The 17046-nt window shown below is 48.7% G+C and overlaps 2 protein-coding genes across 2 annotated transcripts in view; both read right to left on the bottom strand.

Moving 5' to 3' along the window:
• CRYBB3 (crystallin, beta B3) overlaps positions 1–576 on the bottom strand; it is a 20424-nt gene extending 19848 nt beyond the window's left edge. The window contains exon 1 of the mRNA XM_011975362.1: positions 526–576. The gene's annotated coding sequence lies outside the window, so the exon portion shown is untranslated. The remainder of the gene's footprint in view (positions 1–525) is intronic.
• A 7444-nt stretch (positions 577–8020) lies between these two features.
• KIAA1671 (KIAA1671 ortholog) overlaps positions 8021–17046 on the bottom strand; it is a 198669-nt gene continuing 189643 nt past the window's right edge. The window contains exons 10-12 of the mRNA XM_011975337.1: positions 16383–16525; positions 10774–10856; positions 8021–8866 (exon numbers count right to left, since the gene is read on the bottom strand). Of these exons, the coding sequence (XP_011830727.1) occupies positions 10778–10856; positions 16383–16525 (222 nt within the window). The 3' untranslated portion in view covers positions 8021–8866; positions 10774–10777. The remainder of the gene's footprint in view (positions 8867–10773; positions 10857–16382; positions 16526–17046) is intronic.

The following is a 17046-nucleotide window of genomic DNA, read 5'->3' on the forward strand; positions in this document are numbered from 1 at the left end:
CCTGCCCATTTCAGACATCCACAGTGGTACACAAGGCACCTACATCTACATCCCACATCCAACTGTTACCCACCCACGGCCACCCCAGCACGGCCACCCCAGCATGCCCAGCTGCACAGCCCATATACTCTGGACACGGGCCTAACCATGCACAGCCTGCGGGCTGTCTGTTCTGTCTGTCCCCGCCTCAGCAGGAAACAGGGCTTGGTCCAGCTCACAGGGGACTCTCGGGGGACTTGGCAGGTACCACGTGTGCCCACTCCCCTCCCTCGGAGGGGCTGTTTTGGAAGGTCCCCTGCCCTAAGCACATGTCCAGGGGCTTGGACCCTGGCCACTGCAGACAAGGGTCCCCTGTTCCACCCCCAGTTGGGCTGTCAGGGTCCTCTCACTGGGACCTGACCCTTAAGGGAGACCCTGGTTTTTTTTACAGGCGGTCAGCCATGCACGTCCCACAGAGACCACCAAAGGTCCGGGCCTGCCAGGGTGGCTTTTCTCTCCCCACCCCCAGCCCATCCCAGAATGAACCTGTTGCTGTAGCCTCGGGAAGAACAGAGGATCCACGGCCGTCTGCAGACTCGCCTGCTTTCGCAAGGGGCATGCTATTTATGAGCACTTTCTGACAGCCCAGCACATCCCAGCCTGCTGAGGCAGCACCCTGTCCACCCAATTTCATCCAGGCCATTTCACTCCAATAGCGGCTCCACGGAGGCCCCCAGTGCCTGTCTCCTCAGCCACAGCCTCTGATGACTTCCTGGGGGCAGACGGACCTCACTGGCTTTGTGGGAAGCCCAGCAGCACTGGGCGAGGGGCAGGGTGTGCAGCTCTCCGGTGTCTCCCCACAACCACCAGTTCCCCCTTTCTTTGGTTTCTTGGGGTCACCATTTCCTATTGGGGTACATGAAACCTTTGGAAAGATTCTAGTTCTCAAAGTGAGGGACCCGAGACACTCTCCATTTTCCATGTGCCATGTGGCCTAAATTTTAAGTCAGATCACCCTAAACATACTCTCCAACTTGGGCACAGATCCACCCACCCGTTTCCACAGGATACTGTCACAGAACTGACAGACTGACTTTCTTCCTGCAGAAGACATTCACGAGTAATAGCTGCCATTTACTGAACACCTACTACATGCAAGGCATTGTGTCAGCTTCATAAGCAATGTGTGGAAATCTCGCCCAGCCAACTTTAGGGGAGGAATTGTGATTCCATTTTATCCATGGAAAAAGGTTCAGAGAGGTGAACTCATTTACTCAGAATCACACAGCAGAGAGAAGGGGCTGGCCTGCTCCATGGCCTGGGCGCTCAGCCTCAATAGAAATAAAAGTGACCATCACACTCAACTTATTTATCACCAAAGAAAAGGTAGATCCAGGCATTTTAAATTTTTTTTTAAAGAGATAGGATCTTGCTATATTGCCCAGGCTGGACTCAAACTCCTGGGCTCAAGCAATCCTTTCTCCTCAGTGTCCCGAGTAACTGGAACTATAAGCACGTGCCACTGCACCCAGCTTCCAGGAGTTTTCTTTTTTCTTTTTTCTTTTTTTGAGACAGAGTCTCGCTCTGTCACCCTGGCTGGAGTGCAGTGGCGCAATCGCGGCTCAATGCAAGCTCTACCTCCCAGGTTCACACCATTCTCTTGCCTCAGCCTCCCGAGTAGCTGGGACTACAGGTGCCCACCACCACTCCCGGCTAATTTTTTGTATTTTTAGTAGAGATGGGGTTTCACCGTATTAGCCAGGATGGTCTCGATCTCCTGACCTTGTGATCCGCCCACCTCAGCCTCCCAAAGTGCTGGGATTACAGGCGTGAGCCACCACGCCCAGCTGCTTCCAGGAATTTTTTAAGTGTCTAACAAAGTATAATTTTGCCTGTAATCAATATCTAATAAGTGATTATTTTATGAATAAAATTATACTGGAGCAAAGGAGTGAGTTAACAAGGTTTTCTTTTGTTGTTGTTGGTATTTGTTTTTGGCTAAAATCCTCAAGTCAGCATAAAACCCAGTTATAGGCCGGGTGTGGTGGCTCACACCAGTAATCCCAGAACTTTGGGAGGCCAAGGCAGGCGGATCGTGAAGTCAGGAGATCGAGACCATCCTGGCTAACACAGTGAAACCCCGTCCTACCAAAAATACAAAAAATTAGCCGGGCGTGGTGGGGGGGGCGCCTGTAGTCCCAGCTATACGGGAGGCTGAGGCAGGAGAATGGCGTGAATTCCAGAGGCGGAGCTTGCAGTGAGCTGAGATCGCGCCACTGCACTCCAGCCTGGGTGACAGAGAAAGACTGCATCTCAAAAACAAAAACAAAAACAAAACAAAACAAACAAACCCAGTTACCCTGTACCCCCTAGAGGGAGATGGTGGTGAGATGCTGTGGATGACAGCCGGACTCTGAGTCACACAGATCCGTGTGACCTTGAACGAGTTCCTGAAGGTCTCAGAGCTACTGTCTCCTCACCCATAAATGGAGAACCTTCTCTCTACTTGGGCCATTTTGGGAGGTCATATAAGCAAAGCACTGCGCACAGTATCTGTTATTTTTGACTTTTATTCCCAGCATCCTGCCTACTCTGGACAGTCCAAGCCAAGGGGCTACTTCCTGCTGAAGGTGACAGAAAGCAGTTGGTTTGGACCCCGAGTTGGGATGTAGTTGCCACCAGCTGGGATAGAAGGAGGAAGGCAGAGGTGGGGATGGCGTGGCTCCCCCTCCCATCACATCTTTCAGGATCTTGCGGACCTACTGCGCGCTCATCACTTTGATGTACCACATCTCCCTAATCCAGACTTTTCAACCTTGACACTACTGCCATTTGGGGTCGGGTCATTCTTTGTGGTGGGGTCGGGGTGGGAGCTGTCCTGTGCATTGTAGGGTGCTGAGCAGCATCCCTGGCCTCTACTCACTTCCTGGAGCATCTTCTCTCCTCCTCGTGATAACCAATAATGCCTCCTGTCATTGCCAGACGTGCTCAGGAGGGCACAACCCACCCAGTTGACAACCACCGCCTTAAACTCTTACCTGCAAATGTCCCAATCACCACTCCCATTGTATAGCTAAGGAGAACCAATGCTTAAAAGCAAATCCCACAGCCAGGAGGTGGCAGAAGGAGGACTCAATCCCTGTCAGTCTGAATGGAAATTTTGCCTTGTTTCCATGGCCTCCAATTCTGCATGGACACCCTCTCCCAGGACCCCAGCTCTGTCCTCTTGCTGGCCGGCCCACAGCTCAGCACAGGACAGACTGACTCAGCCAGCCCCAGTCAGGGCCTGCATGCATGGGAGACTCTATTCATTCACACATGGACGCACCGACTTCTCCAATGCAGCTTGCACCAAAGCTTTATTTGCTATTTTCATAGTCTGAATGCAACATCTTTGTACATGCAAAGGTCATCTTGTTTTATTGCAGTTGACCAGATTTCCAACTGCTCTTCTGTGCATATGAAACCTCTTTACAGTTACAAAATATAAAAGCACTTGTAGACATCCAATACTCTGTGAGGTCTGGTAAGCCCCATTTTTTTTTTTTTACATTAAAAATATAAGGTTTTCTAGATGAATTCTCAGTCCCATGGGTAAAGATTCTTTCTGGGATTGGATAAAGTGCCTCTTGTCTGCCTTCCGTTCAGAACTCCTAGAGCTTATGAATTCGTAAGGCAATTGCAAGAACACCGCAGGCAGGAAGCTTAACTTTCCTACACAAAGAACTCACGTTCCTTTTCTATCGCGACTCAAAGATCTGAGGAAGGACCCAGAAGAAAGGTTAGGAAAATATATACTATACTTATGTGTGTGTGTGTCTGTGTGTATATATATGTATTTCCACGCCCTACCCCATCTTACAAAGCGTTTTGAGGATCACGATCATCTGGGAAGTGCATGACTTTAGGATATTGTTGTGATTTAGGAAACAGCACAGTACAAAATTATCTTCCATAACACAATATATTACTTTTGTGACCCCCCTATTTACAGGATCTATAAGGCTATGTGGAATGAGATTATTAAAAATCTCAAATTCAGCTGGGCATGGTGGCTCATGCCTGTAATCCCAGGACTTTGGGAGGCTGAGGTGGGAGGATCGCTTGAGACCAAGTTAGAGACCAGCTTGGGCAATATAGCAAGATCCTGTTTCTACAAAAAGAAGATTTAAAAAATCAGCTGGGCGTGGTGGTGTGCGCCTGTCATCTGGGCTACTCTGGAGGCAGAGGTGGGAGGATTGCTTGAGCCCAGGAGTTGGAGGCTGCAGTGAGTTATGATTGTGCCACTGTATTCCAGCCTGGCCAACAGAGCAAGACCCTGTCTCAAGAAAAGAAGAAAAAAAGTTCAAATTCTTTAGAAAACAGCATAATTTGTAGCCGGTGTGATGCCAACAGGGATTGTCAAGGAAGTGCCAGTCCAAGTCATGGAAGTTGATGTTATGGCACAGGTGGGAGAGCAACCACTGAAGGAGATTCTGGGAAGGCCAAAGGGGAGGGCGGGCTGAGAGGTGTCGATTTTAAGGGTTAACTTGCCAGAAACCTCAGGCCGACTTCCCAGAGCAGAGGGCCTAGCTTTCTGCCCTTCCCCCTGCGGGAGCCAATTTAGTCAAAAGAAAGAAAACTCTGGATTGGGGGGTGCAAAAGGAGACACAGGCTGGCAAATACCTGGCACATTCATGCCTACCAGCTTTTTACGTGGCTCTAGACTTCTTGAGCCTGCCCAGAATTCCAACTGGGTGAGTCCTAGCAGCCTCTCAGCACACAGCAAGGGTCCCCTACTCGCTAAGGGGACCGAGCCCAAACAGATCCCCTTCTAGATGTGGAGGGGGTCCTACCCTCCAGCCCCACGGAATCATGATGCCATGGAACTTCGGCTTTTGTGTTTTAACACATGGTGAGGGGGAAGGCACATTCAGAGACCACAGAATGTCTCCCCATCACTTACTCTGGTTTAAATGTCTACACTGGGGAGGGGGGATTTTTACAGTTTGTAATTATGACTAGTTCCAGGAGCCATCTGGGGACATATTATAAAGAAAAATATTAAAGCATAGATCGACAAAGCAGCTATCAGCACCAGGTCGGAGCAGCTGAGGTCTCTTTTAGGAAAATCACGCTAAGGGTCTTTCTAAATCCCTTGCCCAGCCTGTAAAGTTGACAACCACAGGCTCATGCCTATTTCAATTCTGGCTTCTTGGTGATACCCTTAAGTTGGCCTCCCTTCCAGGGAGGCACAAAGGAAAACACAAGTGTCTGAAACCACGTGATTTGGCTCGTCCCCCTGGAAAACACCACCATCCGATTGTCCTTTCCCTGAATCCTGAGGCTACCACTCAAAATCCCAACATCCTAAAGACCACGAGGTTTCTCTTTCACCAGAGTGTCTCTGGTGGCATGGAGTAATCCTCCACAATACTGATTTCTGAGGCCTCGTCATGGATTTTCAAAGGCCAAAGGCCTCTGTTTCATTAGGCAAAAGACCATGAAGAAGGGTATCTACTGAAGAGGAAAAAGACACGGGCTTCTCAAAAGACCAGCTGTCAAAATGCTGATGTGCAAAGGGGTGGTGGAGGTGAGGAGGAAAAGAAATGAGGAGGGGTGAGAGATTGTACACATGGAGGATTTTCCATTCTGCATGAGACTCTCATTGAGGACAGCCAAAGTCCCCGGGGAGGAGGGTTGGATGAGGAGTGGATGACTCCATTGCACATGGATTATTAAGGCATGTTAAGTGAGATTAAAAAGAAGATGGATTTCCAAAGGGGTCTCCAAGCAAAGTCTAGAAACTAGCGTACAACACCCCCCTTGCTTAGCCTCAAAGACAGCGCACTCCATTTAGAATAGGGAGAAGTAAATTACCCACTTGCCAGCTATCTGCAAAGGCTCCCAATCATCAGTTACTTCTAACTTCATTGCACTGATCATAAGCAGGGTTCAGAGGTCATGGGGGAGCCCGCACGAAAGAGAGTCATTCTTGACTCACTGTGATTGTCTATCCTGCGGTGCTGGAGGAGACAAGGTTACAGAAAAATAAAAGGAGGTGAGGAAGATCTTCAGGGCTTGCCCTAGTCACTTTCAAGGAGGGTGAACTTTGTATATCCTAATTAATACAGAACTAAATAGATTATTTTTTCAATTAAGGTGTGAGAGATTAGGGAAAAAAATCTCCAGTCAATCACATTTTCAAGTGTGTTTCCTTCCTGTCTGATATCCTTGAGCTGAGACATGACTACTTAAGAATTGAGAGTTTTGCATGAAGAGCATCAATATATGTAAGAGCAGTTCCTTTCCTACTGCTTGAGATGGTACAAAGGGGTCCTTTCCACCTGAAGGAAAGACAGACATCAGCCAAGACAAGAAGTCAGCATCAAAAGACTAGGAATGTGTTTTAGGCCAGATGCAGTAGTTCATGTCTGTAATCCCAGCACTTTGGGAGGCTGAGGGGGGAGAATTGCTTGAGCCCAGAAGTTTGATTTTGAGACCAGCCTGGGCAACATGGTGAGATCCTTGTCTCTACAGAAAAATTAAAAAATTAGCTGGTCATGGTAGCATATACCTGTAGTCCCAGCTACCTGAGAGGTTGAGGCAGGAGAATCACTTGAGCCCAGGTGTTAGAGGCTTCAGTGAGCTATGATCGTGCCGTTCCACTCCAACTTGAGCAACAGAGCAAGACCGTGTCTCAGAAAAACAAAACAAAACACAACACTAGGTATTTTTTAAAGGGGATCCTATTGACTTAGAAAGCCATAAGGTCCAAATTATTATAAAACAGAAACTGGATCTTTAAAAAAGAATTCAACTGAAGCAGTTGCAGGAATTAATCCCCAAATGGCCACAGATGACTAGATGACTAATTCAGGGAATGACGAGAAAACAAACTATCATCAAGCAGGGCCAAACGCCCAAACCCAGATGCATGAGGCTCCCAGGTGTAAAAGGCTGGGTGGTGGCATGGTCCAGCAATTGCTCATCAGTAACCAAAGCTCATCGAACAGGACACAAGGTGGGCTCCTGCCTCACAGCCCTGCAGTTGCTGTCCCTGGTGCTGAACGACAACCGCCTCACCAGGGCGTAGGTGTTTGTCCTGACCTAGAGAAACAGAGGATTTCTATCCATGCCCATCCACCCATTAAGAGAGAGAAGAGGGGTAAAGGGAGATGAAGGAGGAAGCTGAGATGGAGACACAAATGAACTCCTGAGAGGTAGCCAGGGAAAAGGGAAGCATGTTTTGACAGCATTTGCAAATAATGGATTCATCGAGAAAGACTTTCACCTCTTAGGAAACTGTGGGGAGGGAGTAGAGGGCCCACATGCCCCCCACTTCCGTATCTAGCCAGAGTGCTGTGCATGGATCTACTAGGAAACTCCACCCCATGCCAAGGCTCTCTATGAATTGCCCAAGCATCTCATGATGGGGATCTCCCAGGCAAGGTTGGCACATAGACTATGGCAAGTCCAGGCATAGCAGGTGGCCAGCCAAGCACGTCTGGGGTATCTGCTACAGCCTTAGGACTCAGAAGTGGAAGAGTCTGGTGTTGGGCATTTCCAAAAACAAAGACAAGGTAGAGAGTGTCTGGAGCCCCCAGAGGTCTTGGGGATTCCCCGGAATGAGCTGATCACTAGCAAGAAAAAAAGGAGGCAGGGCCAGCTTTATGATTTGTCACCTAGCACCCAGCATTTCTGTCCAGAGTCCTTGGCTGGGGAGCTCCCCTCCAGAGAAGGGCTTTCAGCAAGACCCACATTTGGACCAAAACAAGCACTTGGTCAGGTGGAGTTCGATGAGGGAAAGTGACGTGAGCAAAAGAAAAAGTACCCTTCATTCATGCATCTGCTCTGAGGCCAGTTTGGAACAACTCCTCCATGCCAGCAACCCAGGTCATGTTCAAAGAAGACTCTGGAGAAAAAGATTCCTAGGGCGGGTCTGATGATTCAGTGGCAAAGGCACCACCACTTGGGCTGCAGTTTATGAACCCTTAAGGCCAAGGGGCAAAGGTCACCCTACAGAAACCAGAGCTCAAATGAAAAGAAGCCAGGGAAATATATACAAGAGTGACAATTATAACTTCTAAACAGCTTGGATAGGGATAAGATAACCTGAGGTGACTGGATACTTCAGAACAAATTATTCACACATCTTTCCTCCTCTCCTTTAACGTAAACACATACATACATATCAAGTTTCAAAGAAAATTAGCTGAATTATTGCTTTATCGCCTTCTAAAGCCAACAAAAATGACATACAGTAACACAGGCCAGTGATGCACACAGCCCCACTAGAAAGAGAAATATACACACAATCAGGGAGGATACGTTTAAAAATTGGAACTGCTGATTCCTCGAGGGGAAGAAGGAACTCACCAAAAAAAAAGAATAAAACCCCTCAACTCGGCGGTAATGCCTTGCATCGAGACTACAGCAGGAAATGAACAGTGTGATCTTCCTTGGAAATGTCCTTCCCAAAAAAGACCTGCCCTGGGTCGGCTAAGGAGGTGCTTTCACAAACTCAGGTGTTTTTCAGAACCTGGGGAGGCAATTCCAGCCTCGTGCTGATGTTCTTGGGGCTGATGAAGGTGTCTAAAGTAGGTAGAAATGCACATTTTTACATAAAAAGCAAAACCACCCACGTAGACATTTCTGGGCAGCCTGGCTCCTTTCCCAGCCTGAAGTGCTGCCTGGGGAGATGAGCGAGTGCTCCTGGAGGTTGGGTCTTCCCGTCTGGATCCAGGGAGAGCCTGGCGAGGACGGGGGCACTGGATAGCATTCTCAATCCAACGGGAAGGGCCCAGGCACGTAAGCATTGTGCAGGAAGAAACGGCAGCAGCTCGGCCCCGTCTGCGGGTTCTGACGGTTAAGGCTTCTGTTCAGTAGACGTAGCAGGGTTCCCTGCCTGGAGAGGAAGGGACAGTCCTGGTGTCAGCGGTGGGAACGTTTGGCTCCATTTCTCTCTACCATCAGGCCTTAAAACCTCGCCTGATATTCTCCAATAAAGAGACCCCTAGAAGCCTAAGGTCAGAAAATAGATTTTTTTTTGTGTCGGGGGGAAAGGGGAGGTGAGGAGGGTGGCAGTCACGGAATACTATGAAACCAACATGAAATTTAGGGTCAGATCAGGGTTCCAGTCTCAATTCTGAGCCTCAGTTTCCTCGAAGGGGTTGTTGCTGGAGGCTTAAATGAGATATTACATGTACTGCACCAAACACAAAATAAACACAGGTCCCGATCCTTTATCCAAATCCCTTGAGCATAGTTTTATTTGGGAATTTATAATTTTTAGACTTTCTTATACACACACATGTGCATCATACATATATAATCATGTAACATATACACACATATGTATATATACACACATGTAACACCAGCATAATCAAGCAGATAATATGCCTGCAGTGTATTGTGAACATTCATATAAAGTGGGGAAAAGAGAGTCGAAGTAGAATTATATTCACTCAGGTCAGGTTTCACCACTGCGTTAGGAAAAGCTTTGTTTGCAGAGCTTTCTGGAATTTTGTGGATAAGGGATGGTGCGTCTCTTGTGCTCATCACATCAATGCTGACTTCGATGGTGCATGCACCATCAGGCAGCGCTTGGTCAAGCACCACAGGTGCATTCTCAGTGGGCCCTGAAGACAGCCTGGCGGTGTGGACACTGCTAACCCATTTTACAGATGAGGAAACTGAAGTTCATGATGTTCAGTCATTTGCAACTTACACCAGGGCCTATCTAATCATGATTTTTTTAAATGTGTATTTTTTCAAATTGATTTTTAACTACATAGGCTGTACATGAAACATTCCCCTCATAAAAACTGTAACCATTTCTGGCCAGGCGTGGTGGCTCACGCCTATAATCCCAGCACTTTGGGAGGCCGAGGCGAACGGATCACCTGAGGTCAGGAGTTCGAGACCAGCCTGTCCAACATGGTGAAACTCCATCTCTACAAAAAATATAAAAATTAGCTGGGCATGGTGGCAGGCGCCTGTAATGCCAGCTAATTGGGAAGCTGAGGCAGGAGAATCACTTGAACCCGGGAGGCGGAGGTTGCAGTGAGCTGAGATCCGAGATTGCATCACTGCACTCCAGCCTGGGCGACAAGGGTGGAACTCCATCTCAAAAAAAAAAAAAAAAAAAGGCCGGGCGCGGTGGCTCAAGCCTATAATCCCAGCACTTTGGGAGGCCGAGACGGGCGGATCACGAGGTCAGGAGATCGAGACCATCCTGGCTAACACGGTGAAACCCCGTCTCTACTAAAAAATACAAAAAACTAGCCAGGCGAGGTGGCGGGCGCCTGTAGTCCCAGCTACTCGGGAGGCTGAGGCAGGAGAATGGCATAAACCCAGGAGACGGAGCTTGCAGTGAGCTGAGATCCGGCCACTGCACTCCAGCCTGGGCGACAGAGCGAGACTCCGTCTCAAAAAAAAAAAAAAAAAAGTAACCATTTCTAATTAAGCTAACCTCTGATGTCCTGCCCTTTTGTTTTATTAACAAAAGGTGATGCAACTAGAAGGGCCAGCCAAACACATGAGCCCAGAGCCCCGGTCACCTGCCTCCTGGCCTGGTGCCTTTCACCCACTCCAGGCAGCTCAGCTTTGTTTCCTCCCTAAATGGAAACAGACATCACCATCCTCTTTACAGGAACTCTGAACACTCCCCACCCCTCACTTCTCCCCTTGCACAGCCTCTTTCCTTGGGTACAACAGCCCCGGTCTCTAAGGCTTGGCCACTCTAACTGAGTTCCCCGTTCCTGTGACTGCAGGGTTCTTCCCAGGTTCCCCGGCAGAGCCCCTTCATACCTGGTCAAACTTGGTTCTCATGAAGACTTTGCCTCTTCTTGGATTTCAATTCCTTTAGCCACTGGGGAGAGGGTTCATCCGACCTGAAACCACAAAGCCAGTAAGAGACTAGCTGAAACCAGACTGTGGGCTCCTCGCGGACAGGACTGAGTGGTACCCGACTGTCTATCCCTGGGCCCAGATGGGGCTGTGGCAAGCACTCGGAGGTGGCAAAGATGCCCATATTAACGGGACTGATAAGCAAGCAGTAGAAATTAACCAGTGTCCAACAATGGGGAATATTAAATAAATCAGGGGTCCCCAACCCCCTGGGCCACAGACCGATACTGGTCCACAGCCCGTTAGGAACGGGGGCCACACAGCAGGAGGTGAGTGGTGGGAGAGTGAGTGAAGCGTCGTCTGTATTCACAGCCTCTCCCCATCACTCACATTCCACCTGATCTCCACCTCCTGTCAGATCAGCGGCAGCATTAGATTCTCATAGGAGCATGAAGCCTATTGTGAACTGCACATGCGCGGGATCTAGGTTGCGGGCTCCTTATGAGAATCTAATGCCTGATGATCTGTCACTGCCTCCTGTCACCCCCGGATGGTACCGTCTAGTTGCAGGAAAACAAGCTCAGGGTTCTCACTGATTCTACATTACTGCGAACTGTAGAATTACTTCATTATAATAACAATGCAATAATAATAGAAATAAAGTACACAGTGAATGTAATGTGTTTGAATCATTACAAAACCACCCCCTGTACCCCGGTCTGTGGAGAAATTGTCTTCCACAAAACTGGTCCACGGTGCCAGAAAGGTTGGGGACCGCTGAAATAAATCACAGTATATCCGTTCTATGAGATAATCTGCAGGTATAAAAATGTATCTTGGTTGGGCACAGTGGCTCACGCCTGTAACTGCAACACTTAGGGAGGCAGAGGCAGGAGGATAGCTTGAGCCCAGGAGTTTGAGATCAGCCTGGACAACACAGTGAGACCCCATTCTCCACAAAATGCAAACAAACAAACAAAAAATTCATCTTATATAAAATGATTTCCATCCATCCATTTGTCATGCAAAGAGCTATTCATCCTTCCATCTCTCTATCCAGGTAAGTGTCTCTGATGGTTAGTTTTATGCATCAATTTAAACCTAATGTGTACCCAGATATTTGGTCAGACGTTATTCTAGATGTTTATGCAAAGACATTTTTTCTTAGATGAGGTTAACATTTAAATCAGTAGGCACTGAGTAGCGCAGACCACCCTCCGTGATATGAAAGGGCCTCATCTATTCAGTTAAAGGCCTGAATAGAAAAAGACTGGCCTCGCCAGGTGCGGTGGCTCACGCCTGTAATCCCAGCACTTTGGGAGGCCGAGGTGGGCAGATCACGAGGTCAGAAGATCGAGACCATCCTGGCTAACAGGGTGAAACCCTGTCTCTACTAAAAATACAAAAAAAAAATTAGCCGGGCATGGTGGCAGGTGCCTGTAGCCCCAGCTACTTGGGAGGCAGAGGCAGGAGAATGGCGGGAACCTGGGAGGCGGAGCTTGCAGTAAGCCGAGATAGCGCCACTGTACTCCAGCCTGAGCAACAGAGTGAGACTCCGTCTCAAAAGAAAAGAAAAGAAAAAGACTGGCCTTCCAGGAAGAAGAGCGAAGCCTTCTGGACTTGGACTCTTCCTTGCACCCCCAGCCTGCTGGTCTACTCCGCAGATTTTGGACTTGCCTTCCTCCACAATCACATGAGCCAATTCCTTAAAACCAATCTCTATACATACATACAAGCGTCTACACGTGTACGCATATATACGTACATGTATATACAGCTGACCCTTGAACAACACAGTTTGAACTGTGTGGGTCCACTTGGATTTTCTTCTGCCTCTGCCACCGCGGAGGCAGCAAGACCAATCCCTTTTCTTCCGCCTCCCCCTCAGCCTGCTCAATGGGAAAACAATGAGGAGGAAGGATGAAGACCTTTATGATGATCCACTTCCACTTAATGAACAGGAAATACATTTTCTCTTCCTTATATGTTCTTAATAACATCTTTTCTCTAGCTTACTTTATTGTAAGAATATATAAAATATAACATACAAAATATATGTGGTTATGGGTGAGGCTTCTGGTCAACACTAGGTTATTAGTAGTTAGGTTTTAGAAAGTTAAAAGCTACATGCAGATTTTTGACTAGGTAGGAGGTCAGTACCCCTAATCTCTGCCTTGTTCAGGGGTCAACTGTATTATTTACACACACACACACAAACACATACACACGCACACGACTGGCTCTGTTTCTCTAGAGAACTCTGAACAATACAATGCCCATAAGACAAACAGAGATGCCTTTTGTTTATCGAATGTCAATTGTTTTGGGGAGGTGAGATTTGTTTAAGCTTTTTTTTTTTTTTTGATGGAGTCTTGCTCTGTCACCCAGGCTGGAGTGCAGTGGCGCGATCTCGGCTCACTGCAAGCTCTGCCTCCCGGGTTCACGCCATTCTCCTGCCTCAGCCTCCCGAGTAGCTGGGACTACAGGCACCTGCTACCACGCCCGGCTAATTTTTTGTATTTTTAGTAGAGATGGGGTTTCACTGTGTTAGGCAGGATGGTCTCGATCTCCTGACATTGTGATCTGCCTGACTCGGCCTCCCAAAGTGCTGGGATTACAGGTGTGAGCCACCGCGCCCGGCCTGTTTAAACATTTTAAAATGGAAGAACACATACAGAAAGGTACTCAAATCAAAATGTGCATAGCTCAGTGAATTTTCTCAAAGTGAATACATTTGAGTAGCCACCATCTACATGGTACTATTTTTGAGTTTTATTTATTTATTTTTTTACCTTCTTCTTAGCAGTTTTCTGTTTTCTCAGAATTTCTTATAATTAGAACACATCATTTTAATAAAAAACAATAAAGTCAGGCCAGGCACGGTAGCTCATGCCTGTAATCCTAGCACTTTGGGAGGCAGAGGATCGCCCAGGAATTCGAGACCAGCCTGGGCAACATGGCGAAATCCTGTCTCTACAAAAAAATACAAAAATTAGCCAGGCGTGGTGGCACACAACTATGGTCCCAGCCACTCATGGAGGCTGAGGCAGGGGATTCACCTGAGGCTGGAGAGGTGGAGGCTATAATCACGCCACTGCACTCCAGCCTGGGCAACAGAGTGAGACCCTCTCTCAAAAACAAAAAATAAAACAAAACAAAAAACAATAAAGTCATCATTGTTTAAAACTTTATTCAAGAAAAAAAAATCATGTTTATGAAGATTGTAAGCAGGCTCGGGAAAATATTCATATAGAACACGGAGCAGGGGAATCAAACTCTAAAAACGTTGTGCTCTCAGCTATGTTACAAAGAAAAAGAAAATGGAAGGAGAGATGCCCAGGTATCAACAGTAGTGGTCTTTGCACGGTGGGATCGTGGATGATTTTCTTTTCCCCTTTGTATTATTTTCATATTTTCTACAGTGAAGATCTACTGCTTTTATAATCAAACACACTTGCACACAGGACGTGACTGATTCTGTTCTCAGAGAAAGCTCCTGAGACCCATGGCCCTGGAGGGGTCAGAAAAGATGCTGGCCTGGTTGGCGGTACGGTCGGGGTCTGCACCTAAGGGGACGAGAGATGAGGTGACTCTGGAGTCTAGGGGCAGGCCTTCAACTGCTATGCCTGCCAGTCTAGGAATGAGGAATAAGAGGGCCCCCTGGGCAGATGAGGGTCTAGGGTACTCTAGACCTCAGCCAAGCTTTGCCTAATAGTGGAGACACAAGCCCAGGCCTCCAGAGATGCCTCTGAGACCCTGGTCTGGGGGTTCCTCCAGCCACAGAGAAATGCTAGAGCCCTCCACAGACTTTGGAGCCAGAATTCTGGCATTACCAGAGCAGGGAGGCACTGTCTCAGCTATGGCCCTGTCTCTCTCTAATGTCTCGCCTTCAGGTTCCCACAGCCCACTCCGTGCTATGTATTGTGCACTGCCTGAGGCTCCCAGGTCCATCTGGCTTCCAGGCCTTTGCATGTGCGGCGGCTCTAGCCTGGGATCCCCTCTCACTGCCCTTGGTCCAGCTAAGACCCAATTGTCCACCATGATTCAGTCCAAGTGTCTCCTTCTCTTGGAAGCTTCTTTTTTTTTTATTAGAGAGGCAGGGATTCACTGCATTGCCCAGACTGGAGTGCAGTGGCACGATCATAGCCTCCATCTCCTGAGCTCAAGGGATCCTCCCACTTCAGCCTCTGGAGTAGTTGGGACCACAGGCATGTGCCACCACAGCCAGCTAATTGTTTTTCTTTTCTTTATTTCTTTTTTTATTTTTCGAGACAAGGTCTCATTCTGTGGTCCAGGCTGGAGTGCAATGGTGCAATCATAGCTCACTACCGCCTCCAACTCCTGGCCTCAAGAGATCCTCTCACCTCTGTCTTCCAAAGTGCTGGGATTATAGACGTGAGCCACTGCACCGAGCTGGAAGTCTTTTTGCTGCCCATCCTCAAGTGTGCATGACGAGCCCTTCCTCTGCCTCCCTCCATCACAGGGGTCAGAGAAAGGGCCAGAGAGTAAGTATTCCTGACTCTGTGGGCCGTGGGGTGTCTGCGCTACTTCTTAACTCTGCAGCGGTAGCACTAAAGCAGTTATAGATAGTACATAAATGAATGCATGTGGCTGTGTTCCAACAAAGCTTACTTACAAAAACAGATGGGGGCTGGATTTGGCCTGTGGGCCATAGCTTACCCACCCTCGTTCTGATCCAGCCAGCACTTACTATCATTACAACTCAGCATCAGGAATGATCTCTAACTTTCATGGGTTACCAGTGCTCGTAAAATTTCCACTCTGCCTCACTGAGTACTTCTACATCCCAGGGCTCAGGCAAAGGGCTTTAGACACACTCTTGTTTCATCCGCATGACCACCTCGGAAGGTTAGGAGGTTAGAAAACCCATTTTACCGATGAAGAAACTGAGGTTCAGGAGGTCAAGTGCCTTTTCCCAGGTCACGCAGCTCTTAAGCAGCAAAGCTGGAGTTAAACCCTGGCTGTGTGACCTTCGATCCCCTGTTCTTAACTTCCACCTCCAGATGCTGAAACACCCCAGTCTGAGAGCCTCTTGGGGGGCAGAAGCTGCTTCGTGCTCATTTCTACACAGAGCAGGCCGAGCCCAGGATCGGGACAGCTGTTTCACGAAGGGAGTGAAACTGATCTCATTCAACCTGGCCGTGCCCTTTGATCCACCTTCCCAGGTCCCCCAGATCGCTGAAGATAAAGATACTTCCCCGAAGGGTAAGAGGAGGGAGAATGCCTCAGTTTCCCCGTCGGTCTGGAGAGGGCTAAACGAGAGCAGTAGTTCTCCAACAATGGTGCCCTGGCGTTCGGTGCAGGAGTTGGCAGGGGCGGGGGAAGAGGAGAGGCCTGCTGGCCTCATTCCTGGCCTCCTTCCCCGGCCTCTGATGTCCTTTTGAGGTATGAGAGTGTTGAGAGTTCACATGAACAAAGCTTCTGCTGCTAGAGAAAATTAAAAAGTGGAAACTCCCTTCTCTTCAGCTCTAAAACCTAGGCGAGCACCTCTCCAGAAGTACAGCCTGAGCTTGGGAAGAGAGGGACCCCCATGCCCCAAGACCCCTCACCTCTCGTCCTTGTCCATGCTGGAAGGCAGCACGCGACTGCCCAGCACCCCAGGCTGGAAGGGGGACTTGGGGCTCTTGGGCTGGGGTGCCCAGCTGGGGGACTCGCCGGGACTGTCCACCTCTGGCCTCTTGTGCAGCTGAGCCTGGGGAGAGAAGAGAGCTGAGTCTGTAAACCGCCCTTTGTCTGGGGAAGGGCCCCCTCCCATGGCAACCTCAGGTACGATGAGCCTTCTGCAAACACTCGGGGCCCCCTTAGTTGGAATAAAGCCAGACAGGAAACGTGGGGGCTGAGAAAAGTCAGATGTCAGTCTGGCATTCCAAGCAGCCACCCTCGACCCCCAAGATGGAATCACCACCCAGACCCACAGAATCACATTCTCTTTTGCTGAAAAGCCACCATCTGTAGTGTGCTCAGCGCACGGCATGCCACCCTGACAACCCTACACGGAGAGAGCAGCTCCCTCCATCCAACAGCTGCAGCTTAACTTGAAAATGAAGTTGTTGACAGTCCATTAGAGTCCCATAAGAAAACCATAGGGCAAATATCCACCCATTGCTGGAGGGCATGGTGGGGATGGAATACAAGGGTATGCGTAAAATTCCCTTGCGGGACCTGAGGTGTGAGTGGTGGCAGGTGGCTTCTCCCTCAGGCAGTGCTGGGTCA

The sequence above is a fragment of the Mandrillus leucophaeus genome, unplaced genomic scaffold (assembly GCF_000951045.1).
Source record: "Mandrillus leucophaeus isolate KB7577 unplaced genomic scaffold, Mleu.le_1.0 Scaffold154, whole genome shotgun sequence".
NCBI lineage: Eukaryota > Metazoa > Chordata > Mammalia > Primates > Cercopithecidae > Mandrillus > Mandrillus leucophaeus.